The 15,457-nt window shown below is 42.4% G+C and overlaps 1 protein-coding gene across 2 annotated transcripts in view; it reads right to left on the bottom strand.

The window, feature by feature from the left end:
* TYRO3 (TYRO3 protein tyrosine kinase) overlaps nucleotides 1-15,457 on the bottom strand; it is a 94,060-nt gene that overhangs the window by 41,144 nt on the left and 37,459 nt on the right. For both annotated transcript variants that reach the window (XM_015429522.1, XM_015429523.1), the window contains exons 5-8: nucleotides 12,694-12,780; nucleotides 8,602-8,717; nucleotides 3,544-3,721; nucleotides 2,454-2,596 (exon numbers count right to left, since the gene is read on the bottom strand). In XM_015429522.1, the coding sequence (XP_015285008.1) occupies nucleotides 2,454-2,596; nucleotides 3,544-3,721; nucleotides 8,602-8,717; nucleotides 12,694-12,780 (524 nt within the window). The remainder of the gene's footprint in view (nucleotides 1-2,453; nucleotides 2,597-3,543; nucleotides 3,722-8,601; nucleotides 8,718-12,693; nucleotides 12,781-15,457) is intronic.

The raw sequence follows: 15,457 nt of genomic DNA, 5'->3' as shown, positions 1-15,457 counted from the left end.
TCCCTGTCCCCCCACCCACACAATATGACACAGAAAATATCAGTCACATCTGGGAATATTGATACCTCCTTTGTGTCCTCGTTGTGTTTCCTTGTCTACCTTCTCCCAGTCCACATGACAAATGCATTTCTGCCTGCATCTGCTTTCTCTCTGGACTACATTTTTCTTTTTGAGTTTCTTGCCTATGCATTGTTCAATTTTGCGATCCCATGAGCAATACCAATATGCCCTTCTAATGCTATAGTACAGAAGCTCAAGACATAATGGTGCCCCAACATAACATGAAACAAGGCCAAATAAAATAGAAGGAAGGAACATATATACTTCTGAAGCAACTCTTTTTCTGCCCCTGAGATCAGATTGGAATCAACTGTACCAATACACATTACCTATCAGAATTGCTGTTTATTTCTAATGGTTAATCCAGGTTTATCTGCACTTGTACAAGACAGGTCTAAGGAAATGATTAATTGGAACCAAGCTTCTGAAGTGCCTCACAACTCTGTGTCATCTGGATTTTGGGGGAAATATCCTCCATTTATTGATGAACATATTGAATAGGACCCTGACCTGGAAGAAACTGCTGCAGGATAGCATATGTCACCACCTTCCATCGTGACATAAAAGCATTAGTAAGTATTGTGTGTGGCTTTTTCAGAATATAAACAGAGGGTTTTTGTTTCCAGAGCTGTCAATCTAGAACCTTTTCTTAGCTTTCTCATCCCAAATGAATTTTCATTTTTATATCTCCAGTTATTTGAGAGATAGCCCAGGATATTGCTCAGCAAATCAGACAACAATGAACAACCTCTGACAGACAGAATATGATGATTCTCTTTGATTCACTTTGATTCTCTTTGATTCACAACACATTATCCATTCTCAGCGTTGTTCCAAAAGATCTACTGGCCAAGTAGCTCTGACAAATACCTCTTGCACTTATGAGACTAAATTTTAGTCTCTCTCCATGCACTGGAGTCTCTCTCTCTCTCGCTTTTTTTGACACATGTAAATGCAGTTAATTCAGGAGAGAATGGAAAAGTTGTTCTATCCAATATAAAGGTTATATTCACATTGTAGATGGATTTAAACACAAATTGACACTATACAATAACTTCCTTTGTTATAAGCCTTTTGCCAAGAAGGGTGTTTTCACACATCAAATGAATTAAACTGATTTGTGTCATGTGTAAAAACATCCTTCTTGGCAAAAGGCTTAAAACAAGGGAAGTTCTTCTTTACAGTTCACAAAATTAACTTGTGGGAGTCACTTCTACAAAATGTGGTGCTGGCCAGTAGTTGGGTGTTGTTTTTTTTAATTTAATTTTTTATTCATTTTTTTCTCATCATTTTTACAGCAACACTTGGCACTTAAAAGAGTCACAGGCATGAATATAAACAGTTTCAACACGCCAATCCACAAAAGTTAAGATAGTTACTATGAATGTTCCAAAATATACGTACATTAAAGAACATCTTTAGAAAAACAATAAGTTCCTATATAATGGATTTTTTGGAATAGTCTCACTATTTTCTAAATAACTAATCATAGGAAACCACACTGCCTGAAGCCACTTTTTATATTTTTCTGACTGTAAAGCTGAAGAGTTATATGAGGTGCGCCCATAAATAAAGCATTCCCAATTTTTTTTTTCCAGCAAGTTAGTGTAGGAATATTTTTGTTTCCATTTTTGTGCAATTGTTATTTTTGCCAACATCAGTAGGGTTATTAATGTTTCTGTGCTTTTTAAATTACAGGTGTTTGCCATGTCTCCACGAAGATAGATTCCAATGTACAAGGTAAGTCTATATCAGTTATTAATGCGTTTTGTTTTACTATTTGAACCCAGTAAGTTTTTCTTTGAGGGCATTTCCCCCAAAAATGTGCAAAGTCTGCTATCGCTCCACAATTTTTCCAACATTTATTTGTGATCTTTGAATTTATTTTGTGTAAGACAGCCGGGGTCATATACCACCTGTTTAATATTTGAAATGAGGTAAATCTGATACTAAAAATATTAGATGTATTGCTAGCTGATGACCAGATTGAGTTCCACTGTTCTTCTGTAAATGTTTTCTGGCAGTCTGACTGCCATTGACGCTGAGATTTTAAACTAGAAGTTTTGTACTTTAGATAGATTTTTTTTTAAGAGCTAGACAAATTTGTGAAGAACAGGGCTATTATCCATAGCCTATTCACTAACCAGAAACTCTTATTTCAGGCTTCTGAGTACTGGATGCTGTCAAACTCCCGAAGTGTCCTTGAAGCCTTTGCTGCCAGCAGCACTGCTATAGTTAATCTTTGTAGTTCACAGGTGTGTGTGTGGGGGGACCATGCATCGGCTTTGCGAGATGGATGACCAGTATGATTGCCTAGTAACACTGAGATGGCCACTGCTGTTCTAGATAGACATTGCTCATCCACAAAGGCAATTTTTATGTTACTGCATTACCTGAGTTATGTTATCTTGAATCCATTCCAACTTGTACCCCTTGGTATCATCTCCAAGCATTTCTGGAGCCACTGTTTCCCATTCCAAAATCAGGCAATAATCTCTCTGGATAACATGCACATTTTGTGGTGTACTATTTGGAGCTGTACAGAGAGAAAAGTCACAGTCTATATTGTGTTCAAAAAAGAGAGAGGAGAGAAAGCAAGTGAAAGCCTCCCCAGCAGCAACTACTAGAGGTATGGAAGTCTGAAACATCTGTGGTCTATGAGGCCTCAACTTTCTCAGTCAGATTCCATGGAAACTTGATATTTTGTTTACTAATTCCCTCTGTAAGTTCTACAGAGAATTCTTCAGGGTCCTAGGGAGTCCAACGCCCTTTCTTCCTTATTGTAACAAACTGTGAAAATGGCAGTTTCACCTGATTACCAGAATGACCACCTTCATATGAGTTACTTGCAAACTGCAATCTAGACTGAAATAAAGGAAGCAAAGTGGCCCGTGGTTTGAATCATCCACATAATTATATGTCCCTTGCACTGTTTTCCCTCATTGGGGATCTAGGGGAACTATTCAACAGTTTTGTTCTCCAGAAATGTATAATTACAATTTGGGGCCTGTGGGACTCAGAGGGATAATCACATCCTCCTCCCTCCCTTGACCGCTGAGCCCAGGCTCCTTCCAATCCTGCCCGCCCCTCCAGTCACTGAGGCTGGTGTGGTTCCAGGCCTCCACAGCTGCCTCCAGGCCTGGAGCAGCTCCTGGCCTCCACTGCCACCACAGATGGGCTTGGAGCAGTTCCCAGACTTTACTGCCACCTCCTCTCCAGGACAAAGTTGTTGCATGTGTTCAGACAATGCTTTTTTTATCTGGGGGTGGATTTAAGCCCCCCCCCCATGTAATGTTTTTAGGTTTTCACATTTTTCTGTAATCCTGGGGAATTCCCCAAGTTTGCAGAACTATTTGGTTTAAGTCAGTGTGGCCCTTGTCTACAGATTTAAGTATCTGCATATTAGGCCAAACTTGACTATTAGAATATAAAATATGGGAAAATCTTCTGCAGTTTCTATGCAATTGTCTGTTATGTTCTTACCTAAACCCAAGGTCTGAAAATAGACCCAGTTTGTAAAAGATGAGCTCCCTAGTTCGTTTGTACATTGGACCCGGGCACTATAATTGGTGGAGTGCTTTAATCCAGGTAAACCACAGGTAAAGGATGGGACAGGAACCACTTCTATGGAAACCTCTTCTTCTTGTTGTGAATTAGCCACCTGTTGCAAAAAATTTTTTTAAATGAACATACAAGTCAAATGCAATTTCATTAATTTCACATAAAATACATTATGTATATGCTTGTTTTCAATACATTGCTATACAGTGACTAATTCTCCAGATAGCTGGAGGTTGCATAGTAATACACTGCAAAAGTCAAGAATAACTTCTTAAGAAAAAATACTGGCATGGGCAATTGAGGGCATTTATCACATTTGGTGGGCATGCCCTCAGGACAGGCTATATTAAAGCTAATGTTTACTACAGATTTTCTGTGGGCCCAAATATACCGTTGCTGAACTATATGGACATAAAACAATTCCCAGGACTATGCAAGACTGTCTCTTTTTTTGCTCAGTTATATGTACAATAGTAAAACATGAAATCCCCATTATCCAGTGGAAATTTGAGACTTGGACATTTTTAAAAAATTGATTCACTTCACAGATGCAGTAGGAAAAACATGCACAGAGCATTTCCTTTTAAAAATCCTTTTAAAATGTACACATTTTCAACAAAGACCTTTTGAGACTTGCATTTATACCTATCTGTTTAAGAACTAGTACTTGTACACTATAATCTCTAAGTCTGGATTTTACTTCTATGTTCAGTTCCTACAAGAAAATACTCTTCCTACTTTATTATCTTTTCCTGCTTATTTGATGGAACGTAAACTAAGAAACTAATAAAACTGAAGCTCAAATACTTTGGCCAGCAAATGTGAAGGAAGCACTCACTGGAGGAGACCCTGATGCTGGGAAAGATTGAAGGTCAAAAAAGGCAAAGGATGAGATGGTTAGACAGTGTCATAGATGCAACGAACATGAAATTGAGCAAACTTCAGAGGACGGCGGAAGACAGGAAGGCCTGGCGTGATCTGGTCCATGGGGTCGCGAAGAGTTGGACTCGACTGTGCGACTAAACAACAAACTAAGAGGTGGAAAAGGGAGCTGACGTGAACACTCCTTTTTGACTCACTGTTATCTTTGCACAAGGAGATTTTCACAAGTTTTCAAAGCACTTTGAAAAACAACAAAGATTGTGTTGCTCCCCAGCACGATCAGATGCCGGGGGGAAGCCACTGCAGGGAGAGCGAGGCAGCCAAACTGCGCATGTGTGCGCGTGCGCAGTTCAGCCGGGAGCCTCGATTGCTCCTGCAGACGGGCGCGCTGGCGATCTCACGGCCGCACTTGCTGCGCCGTTCTAGGTTGGTGCTACCTTTTACTTGGGGGTTTTTTGCAGCGGGTTTTAGGCTGGAAGGGACAGATCGGGGACGGCTGCACACCGATTCCCAGATGTTGTAGTGTGCTCGCGCCCATTTGCTGTGCCCCCGATCCGTCCCTCTTCCATCCCAAAACCTCCCGTGTGACCGGGGCCAAAGATGAGAATGGGGTTAAGTGTGCACATCACAGGCCTTTGCCACCTTCAGTTCTTTTCAAAAAACAATCTCTTTGCCCATTCCTTATTGTCATTTTTTCCCTGACAGCAGGGGCATTCATGGATAGCCACCTGGAAATATGGGTCAAACAAAAATCAGAGAACAGAGTGGGGTAAAGCGTGCGCGTGAAACTTGGTACTGCTGATGCCCAAAATGTTGTCATCCCCAGGTAAAGCGTTCTGTAACAGAATATTATTGCTATGCTAAACCTGACTGGAGGGCAAAATCCCTGTGTTCGTTTCTCCCAGGCTGGGAGAGAAAGGGCTGCAAAACCTGGAAGAAATTCTAGCTGCCTGAGGACGATGAAATCTGAACTACTCTCATTCTGCTTCCCTTTTAAACTTCACTGGCGGCAAAAGAAAGGGAAAGTTGGAGGAGGAGCTCAAAACTCAAATGGATTAACACTGCTGGACGTGCAAACTATGAAGAATAGGCTGTACTGACCGAGGCAAGCTCAGCATTCCAGTTCACAGGAGGAGATTCATTCTGATCTGTCAGCAGCAACAGAAATGGTACAAAAGGCAGAGGAAATCTGCTGCATGCAGAAAGGTTGGCAGACTGCAATAGCACATCATTCTCTGAGGAAATGGAAAGGGAAAATCCAGGGGATTGTCTTAAACTACAGAGGACTCTAGAGTTTTTGGCACTGCACGCTGGACAACTGATTCATATTGAGTACCAATGTATACGACCAATTTGGCTTGCTGAGAATGTGGGTTGAGTGGAGCTGAACTTGCTAAAGTGGCCATGTAACAATTTCAGTTTGTAACTTGAGCCTTGTCTGCTATTCCACTTGCTTAACTAATGCCCACATACATAGTGAGCAATCATACAACCACCTTGTCATATGCTGTCTTTTGTACAGCCAATATTCTCAAAACTGTACCTTGATCATTAACTTGGCCATAACTGTGGTGCTATTGCCAGCTGGAGTAATGGTGACTTACAGACTCACATGCTGCCAACATGGACATATGTTATATTACTTTGTATTAGAACCTAAGCTTGTATTGGATCATAAGCTTGGATTGTAGGCAGTGTTCCCTCTAAGCTGAGTTAGTGTGAGCTAGCTCACAGTGTTTTAGCCTCCAGCTCACACATTCTTGTCTCAGCTCAGGAAGGGTGGCTCCAGAGCCAACGAATTTATGCAGCAGCCAAATCGCTCGCTCACAACTTTAATGCCAAGAGCTCACAAAGTAGAATTTTTGCTCACAAGACTCCAGAGCTTAGCGGGAGCATTGATTGTAGATGGTAGTGGTCTGCCCTGTTTGTCTGGCACTGAACATGAAACTACAGGATAAACAGGAAGATCTTAACATATTGTAACAAGGTGCAATATACTGAACACGCAGATATTATGTACCCAGCCTCGCCTTGATTTGCCCCTTGGACATTGCCCAGACAGTAACCAAGTCTGACAGCTTGGCATTAAAAGCCATTGCTCTGTGTTGGACTGAGATGGCTTTATCTGTTTTAGCAAACGAGCCAAACACTGAAGCTTGCGGTGAAGGATGATCGCACAAGCTACTGCCATTGTTTTGATAGAACTACTCCTATCAGGGACGTCGAGCCACATGCTTTGCTTATTCCACTGAAATCCTAAAAATGTAAGTTCTGACTGCAAATGGAGCTAAGGAAACCCTGCATTATGTATATTGATGTTACTTTATGCTAAGTGTGCTAGAAGCAGCATGGCCCACAACAGTGACTTATGAAGGCAAGCACTCTCTCTAGGGAGCTGGTTGTGGGTGAGGCTGCTCCCCCCAATAGCCCCCCCATATTTGCACATTACACAAAACCCTCTGACCTAGCTGCTAGAGGTCTAGATAAAACAATTCAGCTTGATAACAAAACAATCTAGCAGGAATTCCTCTGAATGGTCCCACATGGGAGCAGCTCACCTGCTGGAATGCTCCCAAGAGAACACTGATTTAAAGGCCTATTGTCCTCAGCCTCCAGAAGCACCCTCACATCCAAGACTGATTGACTCAAGTTTGCTGTCTATAACCTATGGCTAAAGAACTCTCCTCCTCACCCAGCCTACCCCAGTGGTTCAATCCCTTCCCTCGGGAAATATCATTAAGCTGCTATTCAACATTTGTTAGGACAATTAGAACTATTCCCCAGCCTTGGTAATTTAATTGCCCCACTTGGAATTCTCCCTTCACCTCCTCCATTTAGTAATCCCACTGTGAATCCTAATCTCATCCTTTTCGAGGCGCTTAAAAAGGGTTCCTCAAGCCCCACCAGATCCGTAGTTGGTTTTGTACCTAAGCCTTCTTCCCCACCTCATGGTTGGCTTGCTTCCCAGACTCTTTTGCCAAATTGCTGAATCCCTCAGCTTGGACCCCAGCTTCTAAACTGGTTTCTGTTTGGATTTCAACTGTACCCCAGAGCAGCTTTTCTTCTGTTTTTTTCCAAGATGACAGTCCCATTAACTCTTCTCTTCAGGATAAAACAACATATTTTCCCCCCTTTCTATCTTTTATTTCCGCTCAGATTCCCCATTCACCTCAATCAGGCAACAACCGAGGGAAGCACTGGAGGCCAGTGTCATTGTAGTAACTTCATGTGTTTGTTCTCCATTGCATTTCATCTTTCTCATCTTGTATCTTGTTAGCTGAATAAAGATTAGTTGTTTTTGAGATTCTCTCTCTCTGTCTCATTTTTCCCCCCTAATTGGAGTGCTGTGCTAAATTGAGACCCGGGAATACACCAGACTGTTTGACCCCAAAATAGCTGCCCTGATGACTCAGTTGGACCCTACACATGAAAAGGATGCTTTGCTCATTATGGGCTCAACACATGTATTGATTTGGGTAACAAGCTAATGAATGGCCTGATTTGCTATATAACGGTAAGATGATGGGAGGGGGTGAAGAAGTAGATGAGCTAACCTTGGATTCCACATCAGACAAAACACTTTTTGAAGAAGAATTGTTAGGCAGTTAAATTTGTTTGAGCTGCAGTCCAAGCACTTCAAACACCATGATGTCATCAGGAGTGCCATAAAGTTCTAGGTGCTTCCCCCAGAATCTCCCTTCTTCTCTTCCACCCCACCCCAACTTATCTGTCCATCTGATGGGGAGACAGTGGCAGTGGGAAGCAGTTAAGGGATGGGGAAACTCTAGCATTCTTTTTGCCTTCTGCATTGTTGTTCTGTTCTCTTCTCTGTTTTCCAGAACACACCAGGTGCTCCAAATACTATCCATCTGAGCCACGGGGAAAGGGCACAACAGGATGGCAGAAAACAGTGGAAGGGCACTACAAGTTTCTAACAGCTAGGAACCTTGTCTTGCTTTAAAGATGGGTGTTACACACTACTGAAGCTCATACTCTGAGCCACATGAGTAGGTTTTTGTCAGCATTTCTTTTTTTAACTGATGGGCCTAATGGAATAGGCTGTCTATTTTTGAAGGAGTATATGTGAATGTTGAATACCTGAATGGTACAAGAACGAAGTGGGGAAAGGCCATCGAATCCGGGCACCCAAGTGACACTGGCATTGTTGCTGGTGATCTGGGTTACCGTCACGTTGAGAGGTGGAAAGGGGACAGCTGAAACAGAAGGACGGAAACTGTTTAGTGTAACTGAGCAGATATTTTTACGGAAATGTACAGACACTACAGCCTGCAAATTTGGATAAAGTCCCTGTGGGTTGCAAATTGATCATTGTATGAAAAGAGGTGGCTTGCTATGTCATTATAATCCTTGAATAACACTGAATAACTTATTATTTTTATTCTCTGTTTGGTGGCTAAACAGAAATGAAAAACACAAAACATTGTTACAGGCACTTCCGAAAACATTCTGTTGTGAAATCTGAAATGCAAGTGGTGACAATCTGAAGTTCCTTATCTTTAAATCATCTTTCCTTTCAAAAGAGCAGTGGTGCTCTTTTATAAAGGTAGGTAGCCACATGTTGGAGTGAATCCTCATTTACTCCCATTATACACTAGGAGGATCTTGGATTTCCAGAATAGTCTGAGTTCAAAAAATGTTAAGTCTCCACTTGATGAAGTATCTGTATGAACTCTTCAAAGACCAGAAATCTCTGAAATGTTCATTCTTCTCTAACTGAATAACCACTTGTGTCTCACGACTCAATAATGAGGTATAATCTGGAGTAGTACTCTCAGATGTATATCCCATGCCATTTTTTATACCACTGGTTGCATAGCTTAGTACTAAACCAAGCTTCATTCATTAATTCCACTTCTCTATCAGTCTTCTGTTGGAAAGCTTACACACGGTTTCTAAAGAGCCTAAAACTGACCATGTAGATATTTCTTTAGCTTTAAACATGTGATAACACCATTTGCCATGTAGATATTTCTTTAGCTTTAAACATGTGATAACACCATTTGCCCTTAGACCATTCTCTATACACAGGAGCAGTCATTGCTGGACCAGATACTCTTCTCCTTCCACTTTCATATGAGGAAACCAATAGTTCAGAGTGTATGACTCGTACTGCTGCCTAACCACCTTTAATGATGCAGACGTCAGATTTTTCTGTTTTGGGTAAATGTGGCCCTGATGTGCGGGTTTAGGTATCTGCAGATGGGGGCTGCATTTGGGAAACAGCTATATAGATGAATTTGGACAAACTCATAAGGCCAAGACTGGATGATTAAGATAAATTTTAAAAAGAAATCTAGTCACATACTGGATATATCTCACACCAGGACACATTAGAAAGAAATGCAGAGCTGCACAGGAAAAAAAAATGAATTTCTGAAGGTGGGAAAGCTAGGGGACACACCAATCTAAGACCACTACTTTGTGCAGAACCCTTGCACTGTTGGTGGTTGCTATTCCCCTGAGTAGACCCCAGAGGATCTGCATTTGCAAATGGACAGCATTTTTGTGTTCTTATTTGGTTTTGGAGTGTTGTCTGCAATGTCTTCCTTGGCTCATTCTCTTTTTTGGCTATATCAGCTCTGGAGGTCTGCTTTCCCTTTTCACTGCTCTGGCCGTCCTTCTCTCCTCTCCCCTCTCATTTACTCCCAAATCTTCTCACTCCATATGCTTTCTCCAATCCACCCCTTCACTGCTCTCGTCATCTCCTGCTCCCACTCTTGGCTCGGCAGTTCCATTCATGCTGCCACTTACTCTCAAAACTGTCTCCCACTCGTTGCCCAGAAAATGCTATCTTTTGCCTTCAGATCCTTCTCTGTCATCTGCTTTGCCCTTATTCTCCCAAACAGTAATCCTTCACACTTTGTTTACTTGGCCTGCTTCAAAGGGCTGCAAATTCATCTGCAAAATGGGGCTAAGTGGGGAGCTTTAAGAGGCAACGTCTCTTTATCTGAAACTCTCAGCGGCAGAATGAAAATCCCCCTTTACAGCCTGTAGCAAGCTTTTGTCACCAGTCTGCATCACACTGAGATTCAGCCCTAGTTCTGTTTGTTTGCAATAGCTTCTTAATGCCTCATCATAATCACAGTGCATGGTACTCAAAAGAATATAAGAACCTTGCTGAAACACATCTAATGTCCATCAAGCCCAGCCGTCTGCTCCAATGGAGTCCAGCCAGATTCCAAGAATGGCAGGAAGAGGGCACCACCACCACCCTTTTCAGAGGAGGTGTATGGGGTCCATGCTTTTCGAAACTCACTAAACCTTGCAAGCTCCTGGGTCAAATGAGTCTGGGAAAGAACTGGCAGTAGCTTCTGGATCCCTCTTTAGCAGTGCAATTCTAAGCAGTCACACCATTCTATGCCCACTAACTTGAATGAACTTAGAGTGGTGTAACACTGATAAGTATTACATTGCTATTCATCTCCATGGAGATGGCTCACCTAGATGGCCTGGAGAGATCATGGCATCAGTCTGGGACAGTGATTGCTGGGCCCTACCATGAGCCCAGCCCAGCATGACCTGGAAGAATCTGCTGCCAACACAAATCCACCTGGCCTGGAAGGTCTTCACCGACTGAGGTTAGAGCAAATGCTTAGTCCCCAATTGAGTTGCTTCTCTTTACCATAAATGATCCTTGGTCCCAAACTATATTTGCTATATTTGCTATTTTATAATAATAAATTTTGCTTCTCATACAACAAAACACTCTATGGAGTGAAAAGAGAAGTCCCATCCATGACCAACGGAACAGCTTCCTTCTGTGTTCAGAGAGTTCACAGGACATTGCTCATATAATGAAAGGTGAGAATCTCAGAATGCTGAAGTTTTCATTCTGTTCCAGATTCTTGACTTGCACCCTGTTGGTTACTGCCAAACAGAGTTTTGTTCCAGTTGGGCATCCAAACCGGGGCAGGTTCATTTTGGAGCATCCATATTAGTCCTCTCCTAATCATCCACTTTCCAGTTATCTTCTGCTTTGCTGCAACCTTTCCCAAATCTGGCTTAAAATTATCTTTGTGGAAAGACACAGTCAAGGCAACTTTGCCTTCTGTGAGGACAGGTAGGTGAACACACTGGTGTCATATAATCTTTCTCATCCCATAAAGCCACCATTCCTGCCCCCTGATATAGCCAAAAAAAGAGTTTTCAAGCTTTTTCAAAAAAAACCCAGCAATTGCCAGATCACTATAGTGTCATAATGACCTATTACCACAGTCTACTAGCTCTGTTGTGGAGACAGGATGAACCACAGTGAGGAGAGAAAACAGCTGTGCGGATGTTTCATTGCTACTGCAAATGCCTCTGCACACACGGCGGCAAGAAGAACTACAGCATGTAAAAGCAGCTATAATCATGTCTGCATGGAATATACATAGCCTTGTTTGTGACAAGAAATTGTCCTTTAAAATAACCAGCTGGCAACCCTGATTTAAAACAATGCATCCCTATAGAAGGTAAAAAAACAACAACAAGCAAACTCAAGTGCAGATATTCCCCAAAAGAAATTCCTCCAAGCTTGTAGCTGCTTTAGTTTCTTAAGCTAGGGAAGAAGAAAACACAATATGAGAGGTAGTGACTGTGGAGGGAGCAAAAATGATTAGGCTCCAAATCACATGGTTTAAATGAGGGGTTTAGTGCTGCAAAGCCCAGGGACCCATACAAACCATGGCACTGCTGAAATTTAATTGTCTCTGCTGGTGATCTGCCTCCTCTTGTTTTCAGTGTTTAATGAGATGCCAGTGCATTGGAGCAAAGAAAGCCACACACACACACACACAAGGATTTTGGGGCTGTAAAGATACCAGGCTCTGTCTGCAGAAAAGGAAGATTTCCCCATTTACCTACTGCAGATTACGTCAAGGTCCATCATCCACAAACAGCACTGCTACTCTGACTCTCCCCTTTTCAAGGAAAATCTGTTATCTTGCGTCACATTCCCTTCCTGAGTCAGTTGAGTTTTGTTTTTTAATTGCCAGTTTCGCTGCAGGGGAACGGGCCTGCATACCAAACAGTGAGCACATTATGTTATTTCATCTGCTGAGAGCATGGGACAGAACATGTGTGCATGTGAAAGAATAGTCTGTTCGGCTCTTCCTGGTTTTTCCTCATCCAATCAAATATAGTGTCTCTAAAAGCCTTTCTCTTGGAGGGCAGGGAAATCTCTCTCACCTTTAATTTGCACAGTGGCTGTCCGAGATGAAGACAGTCCCTTTATGTTGTGGGCTTCACAAGAGAAAACTGTGCTTTGATTAATACCTGGAAATCAGCCAAAAAAAGAAGAAGGGAAGAATAAGAAAGCAACACATAAAAAACAGCTGTACAATCCCCCAGCTTCAGCCTCAAGCAGAATTTCAATTATATTTGACATGCAACTCAGACTCTGTATATGCAAGTTGGAAGCTGAACTGGAAGCAGATCAAAAAATGCATAGATTTGAATGTAATTAAGAAGTCAATTGGGTTTTCTTTTCACGTGATGTGAGGGGGGGGCACTCTGTGAAACAGGCGGCCAAAGTGCTGTGCTCTTTGCTCTCCATTGTGATCTCACTGCTGTCCTTGGCTGGCCTCTCCCCTACTGTTTGTACACAATCAGGGCATGGCTTGTGACATTCCACTAGCATGTTTGTGCAGCATCTGAGAAAATGTCTTGGTCCAACCAGGACTTCTCATGGCTCTTGAATTATCTTCTCACCCTTCAATTAAGAAATCAGTGAATAACTTGAATAAAACTTTGTTGGTCTTAAAGGTGCCACTGGACTCAAACTTTGTACTACTGCTTCAACATGGCTACCCACCTGAGTCTAACTAATAAAGTGTAACAGGATTGTGTGAACTATGGTCCAAAAATCCAGTACTTTTGTTTCAGGATTTAGTACCCCTCATAAGCTTTTGCACAAATGTAGGAAATGTAGGCTCTTCTAAGAGGAAACTCACAGCACTCTTGTGAGGGGGAGGAGGGAGGTCACAAGTGGTACTTTGAAAAAGTACTTGAGAACTGAGACCTTTATTAAGAAAGGCATGTATGTCATCATGGGCCACTGTTGGCGTAAATGTCTGGGTGCACCGGGTACCTTTCCAGTTATATTGAGGAGAAAAGGAATCTCTCAATTATTACAGACCCCACCCCCACAAATCCTTAACTGTTTGTTGTACTTCTTGAATCCAGTAGTTATTTTTGGAGAGGAAAGAATTTTACCTTCATTTTCTTGCAGAGGTATATTTTCAGCTAAAATAAACTGGAGTCTTGTGGCACCTTAAAGGTTAACAGAATTTCATTCTAGTATAAGGTTTGTAGACTCAAGGCCCCTTTGTTTGATGAAATGAGTTCTCCTCTGGGAAAGCTTATGCTGGAATAAAATCTTGTTAACCTTTAAGGTGCCACAAAACTCCAGCTTATTTTAGCTGGAACAAATTAGTATGGCTAACCCCCTAGCATATTTTCAATGGTCAATTTGCACAAATCCTTTTTTCCTTCCCAGGTGGAAAATGGAAAACTGAATGTGTGTAAAGTGTTTTGTTTTTTTACTCCAGTAAGTGCTTTTAAAATGGACGGTTTCAGCACAAAGTAGAACATACAACCCCCCTTTTAGTTTGTCACAATTCAAATAATAATCATATTCAGAAGATTATATGGAACCAAAGTTGGTGACAAGCTTTGAAAGCACATTCCTCCATACACCTCATGTATGTGCATGTGCAAGATCTGTTTTTCTCCTACGAGCTACTGAATTGTACCTCAGATCTGATATCCAGAACTAGCTTCTGCAACCAAGTCCACAGGGGACTTTGCATCTGATTCAGCCCAGGGCCTGAAATGCTATAGAAACAAAGCACCACAAACAAGCTGCAGAATATTCTCCCATGCTATGAGCCTTCCAGTCTGGTCTGAGCTCCTGGGCCCCACTCTTTTTACATAAAGCACTGATAAGCAAGGCTCTCAATAAGCGGCCTAGTTGGCAATTCACCCTACTGCTTTTATAGCTATTTACAATCAGACAAAATGGGATCAAAGGCTACCCAACCAGAAAGTGAAAGTCTATACTCAGTTTGCCACTTAGCAAACATAGGGATAAGGACTGAGAATACTGGCTTCAGCCTCATAGGGAATTTGCCTCACCTCAGAATCACAGGCTCCCCCCAGTATTATTACCCCTCTACACACAACCCTTCCAGACCTTGAATGACTGCGTGAGGAGGGACAGTGAGCACAAACATGCTGGCCCTGCCTCCACCTCAACAAGATTGCTGGGGTTGTGAATGTGCACAGGACGTGTCCATGAATATGCCCCTTCCCCATGACTGAGGATGCTGATTCCCAAAAGCTGCTGATCATGGGGAGGGAGCATTTATACAGACACTCTGCATGTAGGCACCATGCTCACAAGAAATCACAGAGGAGGCGGCCAGGACCAGTGTACTCCTGCCCACTGTTTCCACATTCAGTTAATGTGCAGATGGGTCATGTGTACAGGGCTATCCACTTCTTCCATACAGGAGGCACAGAACTGTCACTTATGGGTAAATTATGCCCTTAAGCTTAACTTGTATGAATGTGATGGCTGATGATGCTCTTAACAGTTATAGTAGCATTTATTAAAGGTAAAGGTAAAGGTTCCCTTGCTTGAAAGCCAGTCGAATCCGACTCTAGGGTTGCGGTGCTCATCTCCGTTTCAAAGCCGAAGAGCCAGCGCTGTCCGAAGACGTTTCCGTGGTCATGTGGCCGGCATGACTAAACACCAAGGCGCACGGAACGCTGTTACCTTCCCACCGAAGTGGTCCCTATTTATCTACTTGCAATTTCTTGCTTTCGAACTGCTAGGTTGGCAGGAGCTGGAACTAGAGACAGGAGCTCACCCTGTCTTGCGGCACCCGGGTCTTGAACCGCTGAACTACTGACCTTCCACAGCCTGCAGTTCAGCGTCTTAACCACTTGA

The sequence above is a fragment of the Gekko japonicus genome, unplaced genomic scaffold (assembly GCF_001447785.1).
Source record: "Gekko japonicus isolate JY-2015 unplaced genomic scaffold, Gekko_japonicus_V1.1 scaffold251, whole genome shotgun sequence".
NCBI lineage: Eukaryota > Metazoa > Chordata > Lepidosauria > Squamata > Gekkonidae > Gekko > Gekko japonicus.
Note: the sequence above shows the minus strand (reverse complement) of the source record. Positions and strands in the feature narration are given on the sequence as shown.